At 33.4% G+C, this 26918-nt stretch overlaps 2 protein-coding genes across 9 annotated transcripts; one reads left to right on the forward strand and one right to left on the reverse strand.

Annotated features, from left to right (window-relative positions):
- Positions 1-586: 586 nt before the first annotated feature.
- slc44a1a (solute carrier family 44 member 1a) lies at positions 587-25354 on the forward strand. 3 transcript variants are annotated; one of them, XR_012382234.1, is made up of 18 exons: positions 587-898; positions 2572-2658; positions 2808-2950; positions 4894-5030; positions 6155-6248; positions 7018-7187; positions 8260-8349; positions 10699-10838; positions 11353-11539; positions 13717-13885; positions 14537-14693; positions 16165-16248; positions 16332-16469; positions 18472-18708; positions 18833-18910; positions 19367-19520; positions 23217-23427; positions 24926-25354. XR_012382234.1 is itself a non-coding variant. In XM_002660581.7 (16 exons), exons 1-16 carry the CDS (start codon positions 875-877, stop codon positions 19385-19387), a joined length of 1956 nt encoding a protein of 651 aa, XP_002660627.2. In that variant the 5' UTR covers positions 587-874; the 3' UTR covers positions 19388-20838. The 3 variants fall into 3 exon arrangements, 1 of the variants encoding a protein (XP_002660627.2); XR_012382233.1 differs by lacking the exons at positions 23217-23427; positions 24926-25354 and adding an exon at positions 20570-20838; XM_002660581.7 differs by lacking the exons at positions 23217-23427; positions 24926-25354 and having other exon boundaries at positions 19367-20838.
- Positions 20841-26909, reverse strand: aptx (aprataxin). Of its 6 annotated transcripts, none has more exons than XM_073929598.1 (10): positions 26843-26909; positions 26616-26748; positions 26493-26539; positions 26157-26210; positions 24849-25046; positions 23824-23883; positions 23243-23469; positions 22575-22678; positions 21131-21305; positions 20841-20956 (listed from the first exon to the last, which is right to left on the reverse strand). In XM_073929598.1, exons 2-9 carry the CDS (start codon positions 26743-26745, stop codon positions 21151-21153), a joined length of 975 nt encoding a protein of 324 aa, XP_073785699.1. In that variant the 5' UTR covers positions 26746-26748; positions 26843-26909; the 3' UTR covers positions 20841-20956; positions 21131-21150.
- Positions 26910-26918: the final 9 nt, after the last annotated feature.

Below are 26918 nucleotides of genomic sequence, written 5' to 3' on the forward strand. Positions count from 1 at the left end.
TTCCGCCAGATGGCGCTAAAGTCAAAGAAAACGAGCCCACTCACGGGAACGAATTGATTTGTTCGCTCGGCTCGAGTCAATGAATCTCTTCAAGGCTCTATGCGCAAATGTTTTCGCGGCATTTTAAAGAATTAAATACCCATAACACCAAGTTCATGTTTATTCGACATCCCGTGTGGTTGAATGTGATTCAGCCACAATGATTAATTATTTAAAATGTGCAAATCGCCAAATAAATTCGCATGTTTGTCTTTTCCGATCTCAGCTTTAGTTCACAGAAATAGAAATAGCACTCCTGGGTTTGTCATTCAAAGTGAATCATATTAACTGAATCACTTCAAATGAATCGCATTCCAAAGAGCCGAATATGTTTCGCGAATCAAACCTGACCAATTCAATGACATTACTAGTATATGCCACGCGTGTGCGGTGTGCCTGATCTTAAATTAATCTCTCATCAGGTATGAACAATCTGACTTCTTCAACTCTTGACAATGTATGTTACTCTGGGGGGTGACATATTTGCAGACATTTCGATGGTCTCCGGTGTGACAGAGGAAAAGGAGGAGCAGAAACGCGCTGCTCCGCCTTCACATTATCGCGGAGTTCTCAAAGGAGAATTACAGCACCTCAGATCCTGAAAAACACATCCTCATTATCCATTTAGAGACATTAGCGGCTTCAGTCTGATTTATATTCCCGCGCGGCTGCTGAAGAGGACGTGTGTTTGTTTACGACGCCATTTTTAAAGTATTTATTTACCGCGGTGCAACTTTTACACTCATTCCTCCGAAACAGCAGCAGGACAACTGGCGACTCCCTAATTTTGTAGTTTTTTTTAGATGTGTTTGTGATTCTCATCAGCTCAGGAATTATGGGATGCTGCGGCAGCACACAGGTAAGAAACACAACATGGTGTAAATGCCTGCACATTCACAAACGGAAACTTTTTTTAACACTTAAACAAGCGCGTGCAGAGTGCAAACGTAAGGTTAAACTCTCATAATCCGATCATTCAGATACAATTAAGAGTCTTTCAAAATTGAGGTTTATTCCAGAGAACGTTTGTAAATTATATGAGGTATCCTAAAAATGCATATAACCTAAAATATTACAAAAACGAGGTCAGGGTTTTGTTTGTCAACATTGTGAAGCTCATTTCCGGGTTTTACTGAAAACGAGGCCAGGTGTGAGACACTCCTATTCGTTTACCACCACGCTTCATGCTTTTAAAAGACTTTTTATGTTGACAGTTCACCCGAAAATGACGTTTTACTCACTTTCAAGTGGTTATCAACCGTTATGAGTGTCTTTCATCTGTTGAACACAAAAGAAGATGATATAAAACCGATAGCTATTAATTTACATAGTAAGAAAGACAAATACTATGGAGGTCAATGGTTACAGGTTTTCAGCTTTCTTTGAAATATTTTTTTGTGTCAACAAAAGAAAGAAACTCAAACAGTTTTTAAACAAGTAAATGGAGATATAAATATAGTAAATAAGGACCACGGTGTCGCTCTATATATCAATGTTACTCCCTTCTTTATCAGGGGTTGCCTTAGTGGAAGGAACCACCAATTACTTTGGCATATTTTTTTTATGCGGCGGACGTAATTTCATCTGCATCCGTATTAATCGTAGTAGGGCCAGACAGAATCTGCAGACATCTTTTGCCATTTCTGGGAGTATTGTAACTAAAACTTAATATATGAAATAAACAATAATTCATTTGTAACTTTTATTTAATGTTAACAATGCAAATCCATCTAGATCCACTTATTTGGTAATTAAAGCAAGTCTCTTATATAATATATCTACTAAAAACTGAAAAAAATACTAAATGTTCTGTAAATAAATCTAATGAACATTTTCATATTATTCATTAATGTGACTGATTTCTATCAATTTCAGACGTTTTAATAACTTGGTTAAGTGTATTCAAATGTTGTATGATCACTTCTTATTTTGTATATTTCAAGTGTGCTGAACAAAACTTTTTTTTTTTTTTTGAAAAATGGTAAAGTTTTCTATGAAATTAATATTTATTTACTCACCATTTAATCGCCCTTAAGTAATTCTAAACCTTTACAAGTTTCTTGTTATTTATTTATTTTTAAACACAAACAAAGATATTTTGAAGAATGTTGGAAACCAGTAACCAAAGATATTGCATAATAAGAGAAAATACTCTGGCTTACAGGAAAGTATAAAGATTTAAAATGACAATGGCTGACTATTGAACAAATATGGCTGCTATTTCTGTCTGTAAGTCTGCTTAAAGACCTATCATTTTTCTCTCTGTTTTAATACTCTGATCACTGCTTCTATTATGACGTTTATTGATGAAATCTGATAGTCTTGTAGATTGTTTAATTCTCATTCTCTGCTCTGTGTTTTACTTGTATGTCTCAATACTTATATGTCCAGCAGCTTTGGTTGTTTTTAAATAGATAAATACTTTATAAATAGATAATTAAAAAGGTCAGTTTATGAGGGCCAAACTGTGATCATTGATTTTAATCAAGTGTTTAATCATCTTTTCTTTGACTCTTGTGATCTGCACTACAGAAGGAACGCGACTGGAAGCCTTTAGAGCAGAGAAGGTGCACAGATATACCATGGCTGCTGCTCTTCATCCTCTTCAATATCGGCATGGTAAGAGAATAGATTATCATCAGTGGCTTAAATAAAGGTAAAATAAAACCCAACATTTCTATATTTAAAATTACAATTACAAACATGAGAAAATAGCTTAGTATTGTACTGCTTGTGGTGATCATCATGGTTTTGTGTTTGTATGGCAGCTCTGCATCTGTGGTTTCGCTATCGCGACAGGAGCTGCTACCAGACTCGTATCAGGGTACGACAGCTACGGCAACACCTGCGGTCAGAAAAATGCCCAAATCCCAGGCATCGAACACAGCGGACTGGACCACAGCAACAGAAAGTGAGTCAAAACAAGCAATGAGCAAACATGATGCTATCGAATGAAAGAAATACTTTTTGCAATATTAGCAGTTTTTATTCTATAATTTTATTCATTTTAAACTTACTTAATGGGTCTGTATGATATATGAGTTGAGCATCGATATGTGCAATGTGGAGTCAGGATTATAGCTGAGCAGGCACAACAGTTCCAATGAGAATTTTGGAGTCATTTCAGTTTAACCATAATAAAGTAAAAGTTTAGCAATTAAAATGTTAACACAGGCCTTAAAAACCAAAACAGGTTTTTAAGGCCTGTGTTAACATTTTAAGTGAGCTTAAAGCATTCAAGCACAAGGAGTCATTGGGTATGTAGCTTTAACAAAGATTAATTGCATTCAATTATTTACACATTGATGAAATTACAGCTTAATTGTACATTTGATTATTTTATTTCTGTACCTGTAAACTCTTAGACTTCTCCATTTGTATATTTGCTGTATTTATCTCTGCTTGTAATTTGTCTGTTATATTGTATTCACTCCCCTACCAAGTCATCCCAATCAGTTTGAAATTAACAATTAATTTAGGTTCTCTTGTTAAAAACTGCAATATAAATAGCAGAAATTGTAAATATCGCAATGTGCATTTTTTTTTCCAATATTGTGCAGCCCTTTTATGTAATCTACAATCTAAAATAATGGTACAAAAACTGTCACGAGGGTGGACAGAACATTTGTTTACTTTTTATTTTCTAATATGTACACTTTAGGTGCTAATATATTATATATATTATTAATATAATATAATTAATATATATAATTAATATAATTGGTATCTTAATATACTATTAAGATACCAATCTGGATTTATTCGATAGAAAACTACAAAAAACAAAAAAAACATGGAAAGTTATTGCATAACCATTTCATTTGCTACAAATTTTGTCATTTTGCTCACATGGCTGATAATTAAATAATAATCAGATGATTTGATTATCATTATTTACATTATGTCATAACATAATTTCATTACATTATTATCATCACTGCGTTCATGATCTCGGTTTTGAGGATGGAAAGATCTGCCCTTTACAATAAACACAAGCACACATGCAGTAATCTTCAATCATTAATTGACATTGATATTGTAATCTAATTCACAAACTTCATTGAAGAATAAGATTTGCCAGAGATTAGCCAGTTATCACAAATAATAGATCCACGATATCTGCCAAATCATCTTTAATAATTTAAACCAGGTAGAGCAGACCCCACTAAAAACATTTTTTATTCAACAAAGGCCAGATTAACATATGAAAATGCATATATTTTAAAACATTAACCCTATTAATACAATTTCTATGCTTCTCTGAGTTGATTTATACTGTCAAATACAGCATTTAAAATAAATACAGCATTTAAATTAATTATAAGTTACTATAATTGAATGATCTAACAATTAAAAGTAACTAATTTTTTCAGTGGAAAATAATTTAATTACAGTAACTCGTTACTTTGTAACTAATTACACCCAATGCTGATTGTGACAACCTGAATATTCTTCGAAAGCACTGTTAAAGTTCAAAATAATAAATTAATATTCACAGTATTTTAAATTGACCACAATAGCAATATCACGCATGTTCGTTATCACAATATATAATATTATCGATTATCAGGCTTTAAAAAAGTGCTTTTATATCTTATCCTTTAAGTCTCATCTATGAGAAATTGAATCTTGTGTGTTTAATCTTGCTGTGTTTGTTATTGTCTTTGTTTACTTCTGACTGTACAAGTTATGGCAGTAGAAACGTACGATATATGAAAACAGACCAGTGTCTAATGCTAATAAATCAATGTCTTATTAAACTAACACAGGTGTAGAACAATAACAACACAACTGAGAATAACTTCACACCCACAGGTGGTGAATGACCCATTTCTCAATGGTTTTTCCTCACAGGTATGTGTTTTTCCTGGACCCCTGCAAAATTGACATTGCTAAGAGAAAGATTAAATCTGTGGCTTTATGTGTGTCGAAGTGTCCAAAGGTTCAGCTGGACACGTATGAGGACCTCACCAAGTTCGCCACAGTTAACGGTGAGCTGAATGAACATGAATATACACAAATCTGCATAATGACATGGGGATGACAGGTATTACAAGAAGGTGGTGAATTATAAAAAATGTTGCTGATGTCCTCGTTTCTCAATAAGTTTAAAAACACATAAGAATGAGCTATATTCAGAAGGTCACAGTTTCCTATTAGGGTTGGGCTTAGGGGTAGTGTGGGGTTAGGGCAGGAGAAAATACAGTTTGTACAGTATACAAACTATGGAAACCTATGATGTAATGTCCCCACAATTCACACAAACAAACGTGTGTGTATCAATTATTTTAATCATCAAATCATAAGTTATAAATGGTGTGTTTTTGTAAAATTGAGATTTAAACCTGATTTGTGTCTTGTTATTATAGGACAGTATTTGTTTGAGAGTCAACGTTTTAAAAATCTGGAGTCTCAGAGTTAAAAAAAAAATTTAATACTGAGAAAATTCCTGTTTAAATTTGAAAAACATATAAAGAAATAAAATTAAGATTCCTAAAAAAAATTTAAGATTAATTAAACACTAATCTGAGCAATGCAAATAACCTTTATTATTAGTAATATGCATTGCTCAGCACTTAATTGTTAATTAGTATTGATTTATTTACGGCGGCATGGTGGCTCAGTGGTTAGGATTGTTGCCTCACAGCAAGAAGGTCGCTGGTTCGGGTCCCAACTGGTTCAGTTGGCATTACAGTGTGGAGTTTGCATGTTCTCCCTGAGTTGGCATGGGTGTATGTAGTGTACGAGTGTATGAGTGTGTATGAGTGTGTGTTTGAATGTGAGTGTGTATGGATGTTTCCCAGTACTGGGTTGTGACTGGAAGGGCATCTGCTGCGTAAAACATATGCTGGAATAGTTGGTGGTTCATTCCGCTGTGGCGAAAATAAATGAATAAATGGTTTATTTATAATTAGAATTGTACAAAATCTCTTCATGAAATGTGATGTTTACTTAATATTGTAATGATTTTTGGCCTAAAGGAGAAATGCATCATTTAAACCCATAGTGTGTTTTTTGGCTATTTCCACAAATACACCCGAGCGACTGAAGACTGGTTTTGTGGTCCAGAGTCATAAATGATGATCTCTTGCTAATAATGTTTTGTTGTTTGTAGGATCTGCTTTATGCACCTATGATGTACAGCCGGAGGCTTATTCGTCTAATCCTAATAAAGATGTGAAATGTCCAAAACTTCCTGTTTTTCCGAGGTAAGTTTCTGATGCTTGAGTTTATTTTTGTTGACTAAAATAGACCAAATTATATTTTAGTGGGATAACAGTACTGTTTAGATTTTTGTGGTAGGATAAAAACATGTACAGTTGAAGTCAGAAATATTTGCCCTCCTTTGAATATATATATATATATATATATATATATATATATATATATATATATATATATATATATATATTTACCAAATGAGGTTTAACCGAGCAAGGAAATTTTCACAGTGTGTCTGATACTATTTTTTCTTCTGGAGAAAGTCTTATTTGTTTTATTACAACTAGAATAAAAGCTGTTTTTAATTTTTAAAACCATTTTAAGGATAAAAATTATCAGCCCTTTAAAACTATAATTTTTTTTCCGATAGTCTCCAGAACAAACCATCATTATACAATAACTTGCCTAATTACCCTAACCTGCCTAGTTAACCTAATTAACCTAGTTAAGCCTTTAAATGTCTCTTTAAGCTGTATAAATGTGTCTTGAAAAATATCTACTAAAATATTATTTTTTGTCATCATAGAAAAGATAAAATAAATCAGTTATTAGAGATGAGTTTCTATTATGTTTAGAAATGTGCTGAAAAAAAATCTTCTCTCTGTTAAACAGAAATAGGGAAAAAAATAAGCAGGGGGGCTAAGAATTCTGACTTTAACTGTATATGTGTGAAACATTTCACCTGTTGTTTGCAAATAAAGAAAATGCTCTTTGTTTTGTTGTGAAAATGCACATATTTTTTCTTTTGTTTGTCAGTGCGTCTCTGCCGGTGTTTCACCGCTGTATGCCGGTCGACATCTCGTGTTTTGCTACCTTTGCGAAGGCCTTCATCACGTTCGTCAGTGATAACAGTGTGCTCCATCGGGTCATTGCTGGAGTCATGATGGCTAAAGAGATCATCATGGGCCTCTGTCTGCTCGCCCTTGGTAAACACAGTCACTTTGTTTTATTAATATCAATTATTTATTACATTATGATTCATGCATTCATAAATAGATACATGCACGTAAAACTAAATACAAGCAGATGCCATGAAAAAGTCCACTTATACAAAATAATAAAAATCATATATATACAGTTAACTAGAAATCAGATATACTGTAAGTGATAGGAATTATCATTTTCAAATAATTACTATGTGCTGATATTTTTTTTTCTCAACAAATTTCTAAAAATAATTGTTTTATTAACTCATTTTTTTTGTTTGCCATGATGACAGTATATATGTCTTACTAGTTATTTTGCGAGATGCTAGTATTCAATTTAAAGTGCAATTTAAAGGCTTAACTATGTTAATTAGGATAACTAGGCAAGTTAATACATAACAGTTTGTTTTGTAGACAATTAAAAATATATTGAGGGGCGAATAATATTGACATTAGCAGTTTTTACTTTTTTTTTTTTTCTTTTTTTTTTTATTCTGGCCAGACTAAAACAAAAAAAGACTCTAGAATAAAACTATTATAGGAAATAATGTGAAATTTTTTTTCTTGCTCTGTTAAACATAGTTTGGGAAATATATTGCATGTTGCCTGATTTGCATCACCATTATGTCACTATTATTAGCATTATTTTATTCTTCTGTTTAATTTAAGTTTGTTTTAGTAATTTGATCCAAATGATCTGTATAGGATTTATTCATTTGTATTTGAGTTTGTTTCAGTGTAATGTAGGCAGTTTATTTGTCCATTTTAGCCTTTTTTATGTTCTTGTCAAGCTGAAATAGTTTTTCTGATCATTGCATTCATTTTATATTTTTTGTACTACATTTTTAATAATATAGTCTTCATTAATTTTCATTTGTTAATTAGTTGACAATTTGCAAGAAAACTAAATTTGTAGTAGAAATGTTTTGTTGACAAGTAGCTAAATTAAACTAATTGTAATCACTTTTTTATTCCTATTAGTAATTTTTAAAATGCTTTTACTTATTAATAACTCAGATTTGCATAGGTTGGAATATAAAGTGTGATTTATGAAGTGTTTTCGTGTGTTCAGTTCTGTCCCTGATCCTGATGGTGGTGATCCGCTATATATCTGTGCTTCTGGTCTGGATTCTCACAGCAGTGGTGGTGATTGGCTCAGTGGGTGAGTCTGAACATATTCTCACATATCCTCAGCTGGGTTTAGTGATATTCTAATAGATGCAAATTTTTGTGCGATATATGCAAATTTCTAATTTAATTGTACATTTTGGTGCATTTGCATGTGTTCGCGTAATTGATATTAAGTGTAAATTGTGTTTCTTCTGTAATAATTCCCACTTGTTGCAAAGACAAAAAAGATATTCTATTCTATTGTATTCTATTCTATTCTATTGTATTGTATCCTATTCTAAAAGAACAGTTCCCCCAAAAAGGTTAATTCTGTCATCATTCCTTTCTATTCTATTTAGACTATTCTATTCTATTAGACCATTATCATTGGTCTGTTGTAAAAAAAAAATATATGAGTGAAAAAGAAGAGAGAACCCAGTCCAGGAGACTCGAAACAAGCAGAATTCCTTTATTGAGACGTGTTGGTTAATCTGCAGTCATACAGCGTCTTCAAGGTGTCCAATGTGTCTGCAAGAGCCTACTAGAGGTCCGCAGTCTGCAAGTTCTTTCACGAGTCTCTCACAAGTCTGCAAATAGTCTGAATTAGTCTAAGATTTCATGTCTATATTGTGTTCTTAGGAGGAGGGGATTTGGCTAAACAGAGCATGCAAATTAAGAGTTGGAGTCAGCATGGTAAACTGCTCTTTCAGGCTTTGATCTCATCATGTTCTGGAGACAGAAACCGCCTGACCATTTGATCGAAAAGAGAAAACAATAGACACCCCATGCTGTGAAACTGGTAATTGCATCACTTTGGCTTAGTCTGTAGTCAGCAAGGGAAAAGTTAAATGACCCTCCTAGCTGGCATGTCAATGAAATAAAATAATTAAAAACCAGAGAATATAACTTTTTAGTTATACGTAGATTATTGTTCATTTGAAATTAGATGATATAAATTTATATTTCCACAGGTCCATAACCAATTTTTGCTTATCAAACTATTTCATAACTAACAAGAGGCAGTTTAATCATAACTTAATGTTAAAACAGCTGTCATAACAATATTTATACATAATATGTGGCTCTTTTTGGATTCTCAGAAGCTATAGAAATTAAAAATGTAAAAACAGGAATACATTGTTTTTGTTTAAATCCCTCCAAATGGTCTATTCCAGTGGTTCTCAAACTGTGGTACGTGTACCAATAGTGGTACGCAGGCTTCCTTCTAGTGGTACGCGGAAGAATGAAATATGTCATGTACATGCTACACACATTTCAAAATTTATCAAAAATTATGATTTTAATATGTCATATATGACATATAGCCTATATTTCTGATGTAATCTGCCACGTTTTTTAATTGTGTAGAGTTGTAGCTGCTTTACTGGGCGTACTGCGCTACTGTACTTCAATACTTCTCATTTTGGTGGTACTTGGAGAGACAATTTTTTTCTGAGGTGGTACTTGATGAAAAACGTTTGAGAACCACTGGTCTATTCTATTGTATTCTATTCTATTCTATTCTATATTATTCTATTATATTCTATTCTATTCTATACTAAAGGAACAGTTCACCCAAAAAGGAACATTTTGTCATCATTCTATTCCATTTATTACTAGGCCTATCACAATAATCAATACATTGACTTCTTGTGCAATACTTGGAGATGACCTCAATATTTTTTTGCCATTGCAATATATATTTTCAAATTCACAAATAACGTTAATGCTATTTTACAATCACATTTACTTTCTACCTCACCGGTGTCAAAGTGTATAATTGGACATTTACTTAATAAGGTACTTAATTGTGTAAATATAACAGGACATTTAGGTTTTAACATCAACTTATAGAATCTAAATATACTACTATAAATATCCACATTTTCCCAGGGATGGGTTGCCGCTGGAAGAGCATCCGCTGTATAAAAACGTGCTGGATAAGTTGGCGGTTCATTCCGCTGTGGCGACCCCGGATTAGTAAACGCACTAAGCTGAAAAGAAAATGAATGAATGAATGAATGAAATATCTACATCTTAAAAATTGCACTGTATTTACTTGTTCCAAATCACTGTTGAATTTAAAAGAAGACATTTTGATAAATGTTGGAAACCTGCAACCGTTGACTTTATTATTCAGAAAAACAAAACAACATTACGGAAGTCAACAGTTACTGGTTTCCAACATTAGATCAGAGGTGCTCAAACTCCGTCCTGGGAATCCTACAGATTTTAGTACCAGCCTAGTAAAAGCTTAATAAGCTAGCCCAGGTGTGTCTGATTGGGGTAAGAGCTTATATCTGCAGGACACCGACCTCCAGGACCGAGATTGTGAAACTGCTCTAGATGATGATTGTTGCGTGTACTCTCTCTTTAAGTGAGGCTCCTGTGTGTTTGTCAGGTGGTTGCGGGATCCTCTGGTGGCTGTATGTGGATCAGGGGAAAGCTCTGAACGCCACAATGCCGGCTCATGATCTGGAGATTGCCCATGACAATCAGCAGGCCCTGCTCATCTACGCCATAGGAGCCACCATCTTTACTGTACGTCTGCAAACACTCACTGCTACAGAACTATTCGACTACAGCGGAAGTCAGAATTATTAACCCCCTACTGTATATTTTTCCCCAATTTCTGTTTAATGGAAAGAGGATTTTTGTTTTCAACACATTTCTAAACATAATAGTTTTAATAACCGATTTATTTTATCTTTGTCATGATGACAGTAAATAATATTTGACTAGATATCTGTCAAGATACTAGTATTCAGCTTAAAGTGACATTTAAAGGCTTAAATAGGGCAATTAGGCAAGTCCTTGTATAATGATGGATGTTATTTAGACAATCAAAACCAATCTTGATGAAAGGGACTAACAAATTTTGACCTTAAAATGGCTTTTAAAATTTTAAAACTGCTTTTATTCCAGCCGAAATAAAACAAATAAGACTTTCTCCGGAAGAAAAAATACTGTTTATAATACTGTGAAAATGTCCTTGCTCTGTTTAACATCATTTTTTTTTGCATGTGTATGTTTTGGTTTGTGATACGTGTCTCAGGTCCTTTTGCTGCTGCTGATGTTCTTCATGAGGAAGCGTGTGGCTCTCACCATCGCTCTATTCCATGTAGCTGGTAAAGTGTTCACTCATCTGCCTCTGCTGGCGCTGCAGCCCTTCTGGACCTTCCTCACACTCATGCTCTTCTGGGTCTACTGGATCTCTGTGCTGCTCTGCCTCGGCACCGCAGGTCTGATCTTAAACTCAAATTTTATCTGTCTCATACAGTGTCAGGCATAGTATGATATGCAGTGAAACGCTTACACAACCACTCGGGACCTTGAAATAGTAACAACAATAACAAAATATTATTATTAGAATCTAAACTATGAAGAAATACAAGTTATGCTTATGCTTTTAAATTCATGTTTTTTATAGGAAGCTGTACAATATTATATTTGTGCATATACAGTTGAAGTCAGAATTATTAGCCCTCTTTAAATTTTTTTCTTTTTTTTTATATTTTCCAAATTATGTGTAACAGAGCAAGGAAATTTTCACTGTGTGTCCGATCATATTTTTTCTTCTGGAGAAAGTCTTGTTTGTTTTATTTCAGCTAGAATAAAAGTCACTATTAATTTTTTAAACACCATTTTAGGGACAAAATTATTAGCCCCTTTAAGCTTTTTTTATTTCCCGATAGTCTACAGAACAAACCATGGTTATACAATAACTTGCCTAATTACCCTAACCTGCCTAGTTAACCTAATTAACCTAGTTAAGCCTTTAAATGTCACTTTAAGCTGTATAGAAGTGCCTTGAAGAATATCTAGTAAAATATTATTTACTGTCATCATGGCAAAGTAAAAATAAATCAGTTATTAGAAATGAGTTATTAAAATTATTAGGTTTAGAAATGTGCTGAACAAATCTTCTCTCCATTAAACAGAAATTGGGAAAAAATAAACAAGCGGTCTAATAATTCAGGGGGGCTAATAATTCTGACTTCAACTGTACATTAGATTAGTCAGTACTGAAGCCAAATCTGGAGCTCATCTAACAAAATAACTTACGATAATAATCCAAAAAATATTACAGCCAAATTTATGTTAGAGAAAAATATTAAATGCAAATTTTAAAAAGAGGAAAAATCAGAAGCAAAAAAAAAGGAAAATTTTTGTTGAAATTTTGTAGCTTGTAACTGTTTTTCAATATTTTGCTTAAATTTAGTTGTATTATCTATCAATTTCTATATATGTTTGGTGACTAAAATGTAATTTGAATAAATATATCTGTTTAATAAATCTGTTTTGTTTAAATGCACCAAAATACATCGCTTATGTTCACTGAGAAATGAAGAAAAATATTCATTTTCAAAATGGGCTGTACTCAATTCTGCTAAGCCCTTTATATAGATGATCCTGATGAATTTACACCAGTGAAGTACATTTTAATAGGCTAAAAAGATCCTAAACATGGTAGAACTCACAACACAATTTTTATACAACACAAAATGTCAAAGACTGACAATATGAATGCATATTTTGTTTCATTTCATTGCTTTAATATTGCTGTTTATTTCATTGCTGTTTAATAATGTTCTTACATTTTTATATAGTCTTTTTATTTAATGTATTTATTTATTATATAATGCAGGGGTCACCAATCTTGGTCCTGGAGGGCCGGTGTCCCTGCAGGGTTTAGCTCCAACTTGCTTCAACACACCTGCCTGGATGTTTCAAGTATACCTAGTAAGACCTTGATTAGCTTGTTCAGGTGTGTTTGATTAGGGTTGGAGCTAAAATCTGCAGGACACCGGCCCTCCAGAAACAAGTTTGGTGACCCCTGATCTAATGCATTCATATAATATAAATATATAATATAAAAATGTGTAAATGACATACTTTGGGTTATTTTTATTACTTTTTACTTATTTACATTTGTTATTATTTAAATTGCTGTTGTGTTTAAATAATCTATGAATGAAGTATTTTGAGAACAAATCCTGCTTTTATCTTACATTATTTATATACATCTTATTATTTTTTTAAGTGTAACATTTTGTTTTATAATCTTTTATTATTTACATATTATTTTATGTATAATGTACAGTTGACGTCAGAATTATTAGCATCCTTGATTTATATATTTTTTATTATATTTTTTTTCTTTCTTAAATATTTCCCAAATAATGTTTAACAGAGCAAGGACATTTTCACAGTATAATATTTTTTTCTTCTTCTGTAGAAATAAAATTAATAAATAATAATAATAAATAAATAAATCAGTTATTAGAGATGATTTATTAAAACTATTATGTTTAGAAATGTATTGATAAGAAACACACAGAAATTGGGGGGAAAATAAACAAAGGGGCTAATAATTCTGACTTCTTGAGTATTTGCATGTATGTATATGTATCCACAGGCAGTCCAGTGAAGAATAATCGGACTGGTCTGGTGGAGTTTAAGATGGACGGTCCGCTGCAGTATATGGTCTGGTATCACGCCGTCGGCCTCATCTGGGTCAGCGAGTTCATCCTGGCCTGTCAGCAGATGACCATCGCTGGAGCTGTGGTCACTTACTACTTCACAAGGTCAATAAATGCCTAAATGTGCAGTATGTAGGATTGACCGATTGCAGTCCAAACTCAAAATATTGAAGAATTTCTCATCAAATATTTACCTCTCTAGTATCTGACATATCCTGCACCTTCAATACGCTTTACATTTGATGCATCTGAGCTCAACCACTTTCATTGGCAGAGCTGTGAGGAACAAAACGCTATTGGCTGTTTTTAAAAATGGGAGAAGCAACACTGTCCCACGTTCATTTCATGTTTTGGTTGAGATCATGTCAAACATCTTATAAAAATTGCATATTTCAAAGCACTTCAAGTCAGCCTTCAAGACGGAAATTAAATTTACTGTGTTTTGCACCAAGACAACCTGGAGTGCTAATATATAATTGCATAAACTAGCAGTGGGCTGGTTATAGAGACCAAAACAAAGACAGACATTCAGACACACAATTTGAAAGGAGAATAACTGACTTCAGCATTGTTTTACAGATAAACAAGCATGTCTGCAAACATATTATGGTATTTTATTGCCGTAGAAGAGGGAAAATCTTAAATAAAGCACCTTTCGGAAATATCACAACCTCAATTGTGCTGAATTAATTGATGGTCTTGTAAAAGTCAGTGATTGTGATTTTTCAAATGTTTTGTTTCTGTGTTTGTTTGCAGAGATAAGTCTCAGCTGCCCTTCACACCCATCGTGTCGTCAGTGCTGCGTCTGATGCGCTTTCACCTGGGCACCGTGGCTAAAGGAGCCTTCATCATCACTCTGGTGGAGATCCCTCGCCTCATCCTCACTTACATCCACAGCCAGCTCAAAGGAAAGGTCAGACCAAACACAGACATCTCCAACCAGAAAATCAACATCACTTAGGTTTCTTTTTAAGTCTCTTTTGATATTTAAGCCTTCAGTTCCTTTTTCTGTTGAACATAAAAGAAGATGTTTTGAAGAATGTTGGAAACTAGTAACCATTGACATGTATTATTTGTTTATCCTACTATGCCTGGTAACCATGGTTACCGGTTGCCATCATTCTTCAAAATATCTTCTTTTGTGTTCAACAGTTAAAAAAGATACTGATAAATGTTTGGAACCACGTGAGGGAGAGTAAATATTCAGTGTATTTTCATTTTTGGGTGAACTGTCCCTTTTAAATGTGCAGTTCTGGTCTAAATCACAGGTATAACAGGCATAAACAGGATTTTGATTTACAGTGTAACCCACATTATTTGCGATCCTGTGAATTTTTCATGATTCAAGTATTTTCCAGGCAATGTTCAGCAGAGCGAAGAAAGATTTTCACAGTATTTCCTATTTTTCCTGTACAAAGTCCTAATTTCCTTTAAGTTTTTTTTGTCTAGTGTTACGGTTTAATTAATTTTTCTAGGGAAAATAAACGTAACACTTATAATATTAAATTATTACTTAGTAGATGGATGGAAAATACACCAGGACACAAAATTTACATTCAATTCGTTTATTCCTCTTACGAGGAGAAGAAAAATGAAGCCGACAAAAGAGAGGCTTACATGTGTGCGCTTTGTACAATGTATATATAATAATAAGAAGAAGAAGAAAAAAAGAAATACAATCAAAAGTTTTAGGGGAAAAAGGAACTAGAGTGGCGCCAATGCAAAGAACTAAACAAAACCAAAAGCCACCTAAACTAGAACACAAGATCCCCCTCTAAACTTACTAATAAAAATCAAAATGTGAAAAAGAAATCGAAATCTTCAGCGTTTGCGACGCCACACCTAAACTCCCTGAAATGATAAGCAAAAATACACAATGCGGCGCTCACCCACTTACCTAGTGTTTCTGAACACTGAAGTTACCTACGGGCAAAATGTATGTCGCGTGACTTAGTAAACTATTCCCTTTTCCCCAAAAAGAAATGATAAAATCTTTAACCATGACTTAATTTACATCGATGTAATTATTCAGAAACACAGCACAAAGCATACATTATGAACAGCAGCAAGCGAACACAAACCAACACACACACAAATAGCACTCTGAAAAACAAGGCGTGCCGGTCGAATTTAAAGTCCGCGGAACGAAGTCCAATTGGTCCACGAGGAAACGCCCTAATGAGGAGTGACAGGCTCGGGATCCAATCAGCAGGTACCTAGTAGAGAAAAAGTAGCGCAACAAAAGGTGATAGGGCGAGACAAAGAGCGAATGACAATTGAGGAGATGCGAAGGAAGACAAGCAAAACAGAGAGGGAGATGGCACAAAAAATACAAACTCTCAAGGACCGTAACCTCTAGTAAAGCGTTGTGTTTTTTGTTGCAGGAGAACGCGTGTGCTCGCTGCATGCTGAAGGCCTGTATCTGCTGTCTGTGGTGTCTGGAAAAGTGCCTGTCCTACCTGAACATGGTGAGTTGTGCATTTGTGTTGCAGATTTATATAGGGTGTCTATATTTTTGATTTGATGTATTAATCGTGTGGCTTTTCTTCAGAATGCTTATACAGCCACGGCCATTAACAGCACTAATTTCTGCACGTCTGCTCGAGATGCTCTCTTCATCCTGGCAGAAAACGCTCTCCGTGTGGCCGCCATCAACAGTGTCGGAGACTTTGTGCTGTTTTTGGGAAAGGTAAAATGTATTATTTTTTAATGGAATTTATGTAAAGGGATTGTGTTTATTAATAGTTTTGTGTTTGCTTTTTATTTACATGTTAATGCAAATAAGTGTAATTTTTTTGTCTATTTTTTTCCAAATCTAATATTTGTTGCATTAATTTACAGCCACTTCCAGTTACAAGTCTAGTATGACTGAGCTTATTTTATTTCAGTTTATTGCTCTGGCAAAATTGGCAATTTTCATTTAAGGTTTTATTAGATATTTATTATTATTGATTTTTGAATTTTTTTGCATTTTCATTTTATTTAAACTTTTTATTTTGGTAAACTTTGTTGTTCATTTAAAAAATAAAACTATAAATAAATTAAATAATTGTAATGTTATTTGAAATGGCCATAAATTGCTGATGTGGCAATACATAGTTATGAATTTATTTTTATTATTTTATTTATTTTTATATTAACATTTACCTTCATTTCAGTGTTATTCTCCTAGTATGTATAATTTCATTCCTATTTTAACGTTAGTATTTTTAGAAATTGTTAACTTTAGTTTTGGTAATATTATTATTACGTAATGGTGATATATTTAATAATATTTCTTAAATCTTCTTATATATTCATTTGAATTATAATAGTTTGTCATTTCAGTAATTCAGATAACTCATTGCATTTCATTTTTTTAATGTTTAGATTTTTTTTTTAAATTCTTATTGATTGTTTTTTATATTGTTTTTTTCTTGAATTTGTTTTTAAATATTGTTTTCTTATTGAAATTGTTTTTAAAATTTTGTTTTCTTATAAATTTTTTTTTATTGATTTTTTTTTTTTAAATATTGTTTTCTGATTGAATTATTTTTTTAAAATATTGTCTTTGCTATTGCTTAATTTATGTGCGAATGACTTCTCAAAGCTCTTAGGCCCAATCCCAGTTCTACTTTTTAGCCTTTACCCCTACCCCTCGTTTTGCATGTTCACATGAAGGTGTGGGGGGTGTCCCAATTTTCTGTAGCTTGAAGGGGTAGGGCTAAGGAGAAAGCTTAGATAGATTTTCCAGGACCACATGCCTTATTAAATGCTTTATTAACACCATCTACAATAGCAGCATGGCTGCAAACAAGAGTCAGAAGATGCACAAACTATTTTTTTTTTTTTGCCATTATTAACAATTTTTACAACAAACAAGCACATGTTTTATACATTCATAAGTGTTTGTGTTTAACAGTCATTCTTTAAATAAATAAATAAATAAATAAATAAAATTGGCCATCCATAATCCATAATAACTCCTGTATAGTAGTCCCACAACATACTTTATATACATTTTGTCACTCGATGACACTGGAATACCCTGTCAGAGAAGTCTAGTGGCTGGGAATGACCTTTTTACAGTGTCTGGTATAATGTTAATGTCGTGTTTTTTTTTTGTGTTTACAAAGATCAGGCATGTCCAAACTCAGTCCTGGAGGGCCGGTGTCCTGCAAAGTTTAGTTCCTACCCCAATCAGACACACCTAAGCTAGCTAATTTACAAGGCTTTCTAGATGCATCTTTGCAGGAGTGTTGAGGCAAGTTGGAGCAACAATCCTCAGGACACCGACCCTCCAGCACAAAGTTTGGACACCATGACATTGATGAATATGGCCAGTGTTTAAATGCACAGTACAGCTACGAGCTTATTGCCACATTATATTGATATAACATGATATTGTTGCCTTCAGGGATTTCCTGAAGATAAATACCAAAAAATAATAAAACTGGAATATCTACAGCAGTCGCCATCGTCGATCTCATATGAAGTAAGAGCTCACGATGGCATAAAATGTTGTGTGCTGGTGTTGTATTGCTGTCCCATTTCCTAGGAGTAAACTTAAAGACCTCCCCCTTCACACTGTTTCAAGGGCCAAGAGGAAGGGGTGAAAGAGAATTAGGGTTGGCCCTTATATAACCTGTATAATTCATATAGAGCCCAGTCAGACTGCTGTTTTTAACTGTGTATTTCTTGTGTATGTGCAGATTTTGATCGTGTCGTGTACGGCGTTTGCGGGCGTCCTCTCTCTGAACTACCAGCGTGAATACAGCGTCTGGGTGCTGCCGCTCATCATCGTGTGTGTGTTCGCCTTCCTGGTGGCTCATTGTTTCCTCTCCGTCTTCGAGATCGTGGTGGACGTCCTGTTCCTCTGCTTCGCCATCGACACCAAGCAGAACGACGGCAGTCCAGGCCGCGAATATTACATGGACAAGAGCCTCATGGTGAGAAAAACACACCCTCTGTAGCTGTGTATTCATCCAACGAGTCAAAGAGAATAACTTCAATAAGTCTGTTCTGTTAGACTTGTTTTGTTTTCTAACATATTAAACTTCTTTCTTCATGTAGGAGTTTGTAGAAAACTCCAGGAAAGCTACAGAGAAGTACAGCAAAGCAGAAGGAGACAGTCGGGAGATGAAATCTATGGTGGGTCATATTTGGATGGTCATATTTAAAACACTTTGATTGACATTCTCCCTTTGTACGTGTCATCAGAGGGGGAAAGCCCCGCCCATTAGTGACCATCTCTTCCTCGTTAGCATAGGACATTAGTCTTTTTGTTTGAATCTGCCGCTATGCTGACACACAGGCATTTGTAACTCCGCCCTCTTATAAAAACTCATTTGAATTTAAAGCAGCAGTCACCAAAATGGCACAATTTGGATCAAAGCCTAAAGGGGGGAGTTTTAAAGAGTTAATAAACATTGTGTGTGTGTGGGATTTTGAGCTGAAACTTCACATACACACTCTAGAGACATCAGAGACTTATTTTGTGAAAAGGGGTGTAATAGGTCCCCTTTAACATCCCTTATGGGAGAAATACATGGGCAGCCAGCACTGCTCATGCACTCTGTTGATCATCTCTTGTGATGTCTGTTTCAGACTGGAGGAACACTGGCCTGATGAAGACCTCGCCACACTTTTTACATCGTCTGACACTCCAACAAAGAGCTACCGAGATGCGCAAGAGCTTCTCTTCAGGGATTATAATGTGACAGACCTTATGAAAGGGCATTAGAAGAGCTCCAGGAGCAGGGTACATGCACAGATATACTGTATGCATGCTAATATTAGCTGCCAAATTTGTATTTTCCCGAAACACACAAAAGAATGGACTTGAGCAGCCGATTGCATGCAAGTCATTTAAAATAGAAATTTGGAAGCCTAAATATCAGCTTTGACTTCGATTTATTCAGTGCTGGACAAGATTAATCTCATCCAAAATAGTTTGTTTTGACTGTGTGTGTATTAGTTTTATATATATATATATATATATATATATATATATATATATATAACACAATATAATATATAATATTTTATAATATGTATATGTGATACACACATAAAACTATACAAAAGCATTGTTATTTAAATATATATTTAATTTGTATCATAAATATCTCATTTAACATTTGAATTATAATTATAAACGAACATTTTCTTAAACGTATGCATGCGTGTATTCATATATACACAGTAAACACACTTAAATTGTCAAATCAAACCTTAATTTTGGATGCGATTGATTTGCTCAGCACTATTTTTATTACGATAGTACATTTTATGCAGAACTTATCAAGTAGATGCATTAGTATTTTATATATTTGATAATTTTAGGGTTTTACTCCATAAAATTCAGTTTCAGTCATCCATCGTCATTTTTCAAAGGTGCTTTTTGAACGTTATCTTATTGACAATTTTCTGAAATGCAGTGCTATCATATTTTTTTTCTATGCAAGCAATAATAATGGACTTTCCTCAGCAAGATGTTTTTATATGATTTGAGGTCCATGAGTGTCTTATTTTAATATCCTAGAGTAGTTGCTGCTGAAGTTTGCACTGTTTATTTAAATTTGTGCAGCAGTTTTGTTACAAATATATTAAGAGACTCTTATCTTTTACTGTAAATCATATGTTTTAAACTGGATTCCTGGAGGGCTACAGCTCTGCACAGTTTTGCTCCAACTCGAATTAAACACAGCCGATCCAAATGATCAAGGTGTTCTTGACTGTTATAGACTGTTATGCAGATGTGAGTTGGAGGTGGTTGGAGCTAAACTATGCAGACCTGCAGCCCTCCAGGAAATTCAGTTTGAGACTATTGCTGTAAATGAACCGCATTACAAAAGTTGCCATTTTCTCTTGTGCCAAAAAGCTGACGTGTGTCTTATAAAAACACTAAATAACTTTTTTAATTTGAATTTTTTTATCTTGTTATTGGAGTCCAATAATTAATTTTATCATTTTGAGCCAGAAATGACACACTGCAGCTTTAAATCACATCATTCGTGTGAAAGTTATGAGTGTAATAGGAAAACAGTTTAATAAAAACCCAAAGAAACATACAAACTGATACTGTTTCGCATTTATGAACTGAATGCATGAGTTTATTAACAGTATTCATTGGCTTGTTTGCAAGCTGAACATGACTGTAAACAACGTGTAGCTCGTAGGTCTCAAACTCAATTCCTGGAGGGCCGCAGCTCTGCATTGCTTTGCTCCAACCCTAATCAAACACAGCTGATCTGACTAATGAAGATGTTCATGACTCTTTTGAACACCTCGATTAGTTGGATCAGCTGTGTTTAATACGGTTGAAGCAAAACTGCTGAACTGCGGCCCTCCAGGAATTGAGTTCGAGACCTATAGTGTAGCTGGTGTGTTTATGAAGGCAGGTGTGTTTTGAGGTGATCTTTCAGTTTGGGTATGGTGGTCTGTTCTTTACCGCACACATGACAGCGCAGCGGCAGCTTCAGTAATTCACCTGCACCCTCCTTCACCTGCACCTTCCCATCATGCTCCAGCATTGATATCACATCTGTAGGGGGAAAAAATCCATGAACGTTTCACTTGATCATCACGCAGGTAAATAGTTGTTTCTGTACACGGCTCGTAGAATGTATTTTTGATAAAATGTTAAATGAGACATTATTATTATTTTTGTCATTTTAATACGTATTAGCTGTATTTTTATGTCAGGATAGTTTAGTTTTAGTCATTTATATTACCACATAGTTACACTAAATAATAATAATAAAAAATTTTATATATATATATATATATATATATATATATATATATATATGCACCACGCGGTCATGTGCACACGAGACAACCACATTTCTAACTGGCAAATGACATGAACTAGTGGGTTGTCTGCTGTCATGTCATGGTGAGCGCGTTCGTGATTTCAGGAGGCGTGGCTTTGGACAGCAGGGGAAGGACTGTGTGGGATATTAAGCAAGCCGGTTAGCATTTTGGCAGATCAACTACTGCACCTTTAACTTAGAAGTTCTAGTAAATTAAAATTGTCAGTCCAGGTTACAAAGGTGAAGTTCAGTTCAGTGTGGTTTCATTTTCACTGCTAAAAGTCTAAATACTGAAGAGCCAATGCATCGATGCGCAGCTCCACAAGTCCAAAAATGCTTGTTTATGTACATATCTTGTATATGTACTGTATATACCTTTTTCTTATTTTTATTTAGTGTAAATATGAGCTCAAGTAAATAAATCTATCCTGGCATAAAAAAATACCGCTAATAAAAAGTATATTAACAAAACAGAAATTAAGTAACTAAGTAATTAAAATATAAATATAATTGATATAGTTGTTTTAAATATTATTATTATTTAGTTAGTGGTCTATAATAATCCTGACAGTAAAAAAAATGTTGAAACTTACATTTTTTTAATGAATCGCTCATGGTTAATTTGTTTATTAATGCATTTATCAATATTAACAAACAGCACTTTAATAATGTATGATGCAAAAAGTTGTACATTTTGATTTGAAAGACGTGCCAGTTTCAATCGATCGATTACTATTCCTGAACTACTGTACTCTTTTAAAAAGTTACTTTAATTAAGTTTTTACTAAAGTTAAATTTGTTTTAAAGGGATTTTTTTCTTTGCATTTTGCATCGGTAAAGCTTGCATTGTTTCAGTAAGTCTATTTTTTTATGTTTTAAATTAAAAATATCAGTTAACATTTATTTTATTAACAAAAATTGTTCAACTAGAATAACTCCGCTTTGAGCGAATTGTTTTTTGTTTTCATGCAGATTTTATGTAGTTGTTTTCCACTCACCTTGAGACTCCACAAAATAGTCAGTAGTGAAGGAATTCCAGTGTTTCTTGTTCTTCAAACACGGCGAATCGAAGTCTTGACTGATGACGTGCAGATGAACGTGACTGAAGAGAAATAAACCCCAAATTCTTATTAACTCGAGATGCAAAAACACTGTTTTTATGCACCTGTCAATATTGAGATTGTGTTTTTTGATTTTCATAGCGTGTTTTTTCAGTCTGATAAAGAAATAGATGTAAATAAAATGTCCAAAGTACACTTTTATGCATTTCTTTTGTTATACTTTATAAATCTGTGTCTGTAGATTTTAATTGCAAAGGCTATTTTATCAAAATGAGTAATACATTTTTATTTCAGCTACACTAACATGAAAAATTACAGTTTTGTTCATATCTATATTTTTACATAAGGATGTTTATAAATAATCTACCTGAGTGTATGTAGCATTTTATTCTAAAACATAATTGTGAAAATAATATATAGTTTAAAGCATTTATTAAGACAATATTCATTTTTTTTCCCCCTTCAATTTCCTAAATTATATTCAAGAAGGCAGCAACACCAAAGCTCAAAAATGCCATTTTGGGGAAAAAAAACAAACAAACTATTTTTGCATAATAGGTCTTCTTTAATTCATCACAGGCCAATCAGTGTGCAGGGGCGTGTACCTCATGCTGGGAATGGCGTGGTAGCCGAGCCGGAAGCTCAGTTTGTGGGCATCAGGACATTGCTCCACCATCTGATCTGCCACCCGCTGCATGTGTTTGAGCAGCTCCACGTGCTCGGAGCGCAGTGCCTTCAGGCTGGAGATCGACTGCCACGGCAAAACCAACCAGTGATAACGAGCCTTCGGGTATTTATCCTTGATTACCACCACGCTGTCGTCTTTATACACCTGAACACAACATGCATGACAGCTGTTAGGCTCAATATACATAATTATTAGCCCTCCTGTGTATGTTTTCTCTGAATTCTTTTTAACAGAGAGAGGATTTTTCTAAACCATAGTTTCAATCACTCATTTCTAACAACTGATTTCTTTTATCTTTGCCATGATGACAGCACAATATTTGACCAGATATTTTTCAAGATACTAGCTTAAAATGACATTTAAAGGCTTAACCAGGTTAATTAGGTTAACTTGGCAAGTTAAAAATAATATAAAATTTCACAGGATGGCTAATAATTTTGTTTTCAACCATATAACCATATAATATCAATATATTATAATATAATAACACACTCCAACCTGCATTTTGGGGTCCTGCATTGACGCTTTAAGTCCTTGGCTCCAGTGCCCAGCAGACTCCTTCAAAACAGAGGGGTTTCCACTGTTTTAGTCCAAAATCAACACTTTAAATGTGGTAAAATACATCAGCATTTCAACATAAATCTTAAATAAAGACCTTTAAAGTTTTCTCCAACCTCATGGCAAATATTAATTTAAAGCAAAAGCACTTGAAAATCATATAATGCACTTTATTTTAAGAGACTTACTTTGAAATAAGGTCATATTCATTCATGTATTTAATAACAAACAGCACATTTATAACAGTATTATTGATCTTTGTTACATTTTAGTTGATAGAAATACAGTTTTTCATAGTTCACTCAGTACATTAACTAATCCTAACAAGAATGAATTTGCATTTTAATAATAATCTAGTAAATCTGTGATTAATAAATGATGCACAATTATTGTTCATTATTAGATCATGTTGGTAAATACATTACTTAATGAAAACTTTAAGTGCAACCATTATAATAGAGCATATATGAGTAAAATATCTCACAGATCTCTCTTTTGAATTCATATTTTCTCTAGGAAGCTTTACAATATTATATTATAGATTATTCAGTACCGAAATCTGGAGCTTATCTAACAAAATAACTTATGATAACACTCCAAAAAAAAAACAAATGTATATACTAGGGGAAAATATTACATACACATTGAAAAAATAAATCTAAAATAATATTATATACAAAATAAACAAATAAATATATACAATTTTGTTGAAATTTTTGTAGTTTGTAATTGTTTTTGCATGTTTTATCTTTCTATTACTACAGATGTTCAGTGACTAAAATATTATTTCAATACATATATCTGTTTAATAAATCTGTTTTGGTCAAATGCACCAAAATATGACATATATTCACTGAGAAATTGATAAAAATATTCATTTTGCAAACTCATTTATGCCGAGCACTGTATACTCCTATTGCATAAATACTGAAACTTCCCAACCTATACATCTAAAAGAAACTCACCGATTTTTCACCAGCAGGTGGTGTTGTTTTTTTGGGTGGAGGTGGGCTGTCTGACACATCTGCTGTTGTTTTTGTAGGGCTCTGGATCTGCTGGGCTCTTTTGGAGGGTTTGGATCTGGACGTGTCCTCCGTGAACTTCACACTGTAAGGATACTGCTGATTGACCATGTAGAGTCTCTGACCCGGCTTTATGCTCACCTGCTTGCAGAGGTGGGCGACATTTGGTTTGTGTGATGTTAAGCAGACCAGAGACCTGTGCAATACAGCCTCAATTACAAGACAACCGGACAATTATCGACACAGCTGGTTTGCTAGAAGCTGAATAAAATAATAATTGCATCTTATCAGATATTAAAAAAAAAATAAAAAATACTTGGCATTTTAGATGTTGTAAATGTGTTCATAGAATATTTTATCGAAGCAAATACTACTGTTTATGTGTCTGATGTTTATAATAATAATGTACAATTTTCATTTTTACTTTGCCTTGTGTTAACTTAATAAAACTTGTATTAAAATTACATATATTATACCATTATATTTATATATATATATATATATATATATATAAATATATATATATATATGTACATACATACATAGATATACATACATAAATACATATAAATATATCTATACACACACACACACACACACACACATACATATATATATATATATATATATATATATATATATATATATACACACACACACACACACACACACACACACACACACACACACTACCTCAAAAAAATCTTGTCTTGTATCCAAGTTAAGTAATAATTTGACTTATAGTTGATCATTTAGTATCACAATTGGTTTGTATGAAAGGCAAATGACTCTAAATTATGATTATTTTACCAAAATAAAATATGATCATGCCTTGATTTTTAATGATTTCATTAGGACAGTAAGGTCTGACTTTGCTTAGACAACAGTCTTGTCACTTAACAGAAATAATGTACAGTATAGAATATAAAGTCATGCTGTTACTGTGAATTAACAAACAGGACATATTGGAAGTCTGCTCAAGTCTAGGATAATGACTATACAAAATTTTGCATTTTAAGCAACAGTAGAGCTACACATGGGTCTATAATTGTTGTTGTTGTTTTACCATATGTTTAATAATAGGCTAAACTTATTAACCTTTATTTTACATTTACAGAATCGTGAGAAAATCGTGATCTTGATTTTAAGCAAAAAAAAATTTTAAAAATTGTGATTCACATTTTTGCCAGAATCGTGCAGCCCTAGTCCGTATATTAAATACTTTTTCAGAATATTTTAAAAACACTGTACCTGATTGCCTTTGCCCACAACCACATCATCCACAAGTGTCGGATTCACACCCAGCTATTAAAAACATCAAATAAACAGGTTCAAACGTTATTACGTTTTATAAATTAACTTCTAAAAGGCTGTTATAATAAAATATCTGGTTCAAATCCATTTTGGTGAGTAACAAGTATTTTAATTTATTATTAAAGGAGAAAGTCAAAATATAAAACCAACTTTACACCAAGAAATAAACTTTTTTTTGTGGTATTGAAAACTAATTTGCATTATTTGACATATATTTCAGCTCAGTATATATTGTATTAATATTTGCTTTGATATTATAATTCTCCAGCAGACCTGTTTAACAGTGACAAATCCCCTGTTGCAATCAGCTCTCAATTCAACTGCAAAAAAGAAAAGACGTTGTATTTCTAAAATAAAGAGGCCGTTTTTTTATTTGCTTTTTATATGCAAAAATACCTTGTTCTCTAGAGCACTTCTTGTCTTTTATCTTAGTGTCTGGTCCTCGACCCAGAGTCACAGACTGTTGGTGATGGAGCTCAATGGGTTTGTGTGAATTATCTTCACTTACTAGTAAACACACAGGCATCTCCTGAAAACACACACCATATTACACGTTATAATGCTATTGCGTATACATATAGTCTACGGTGCTTTTCTAAAACCCACTTATGTTCGTTACTTACTGTGTTAGTGTAATAAAGCTACGGTAGAAAAAAGTGTGGTAGTCGTAAACATAAAAGTGCAACACATGACGCTCGC

The sequence above is a fragment of the Danio rerio genome, chromosome 1 (assembly GCF_049306965.1).
Source record: "Danio rerio strain Tuebingen ecotype United States chromosome 1, GRCz12tu, whole genome shotgun sequence".
NCBI classification, from domain to species: Eukaryota; Metazoa; Chordata; class Actinopteri; order Cypriniformes; family Danionidae; genus Danio; species Danio rerio.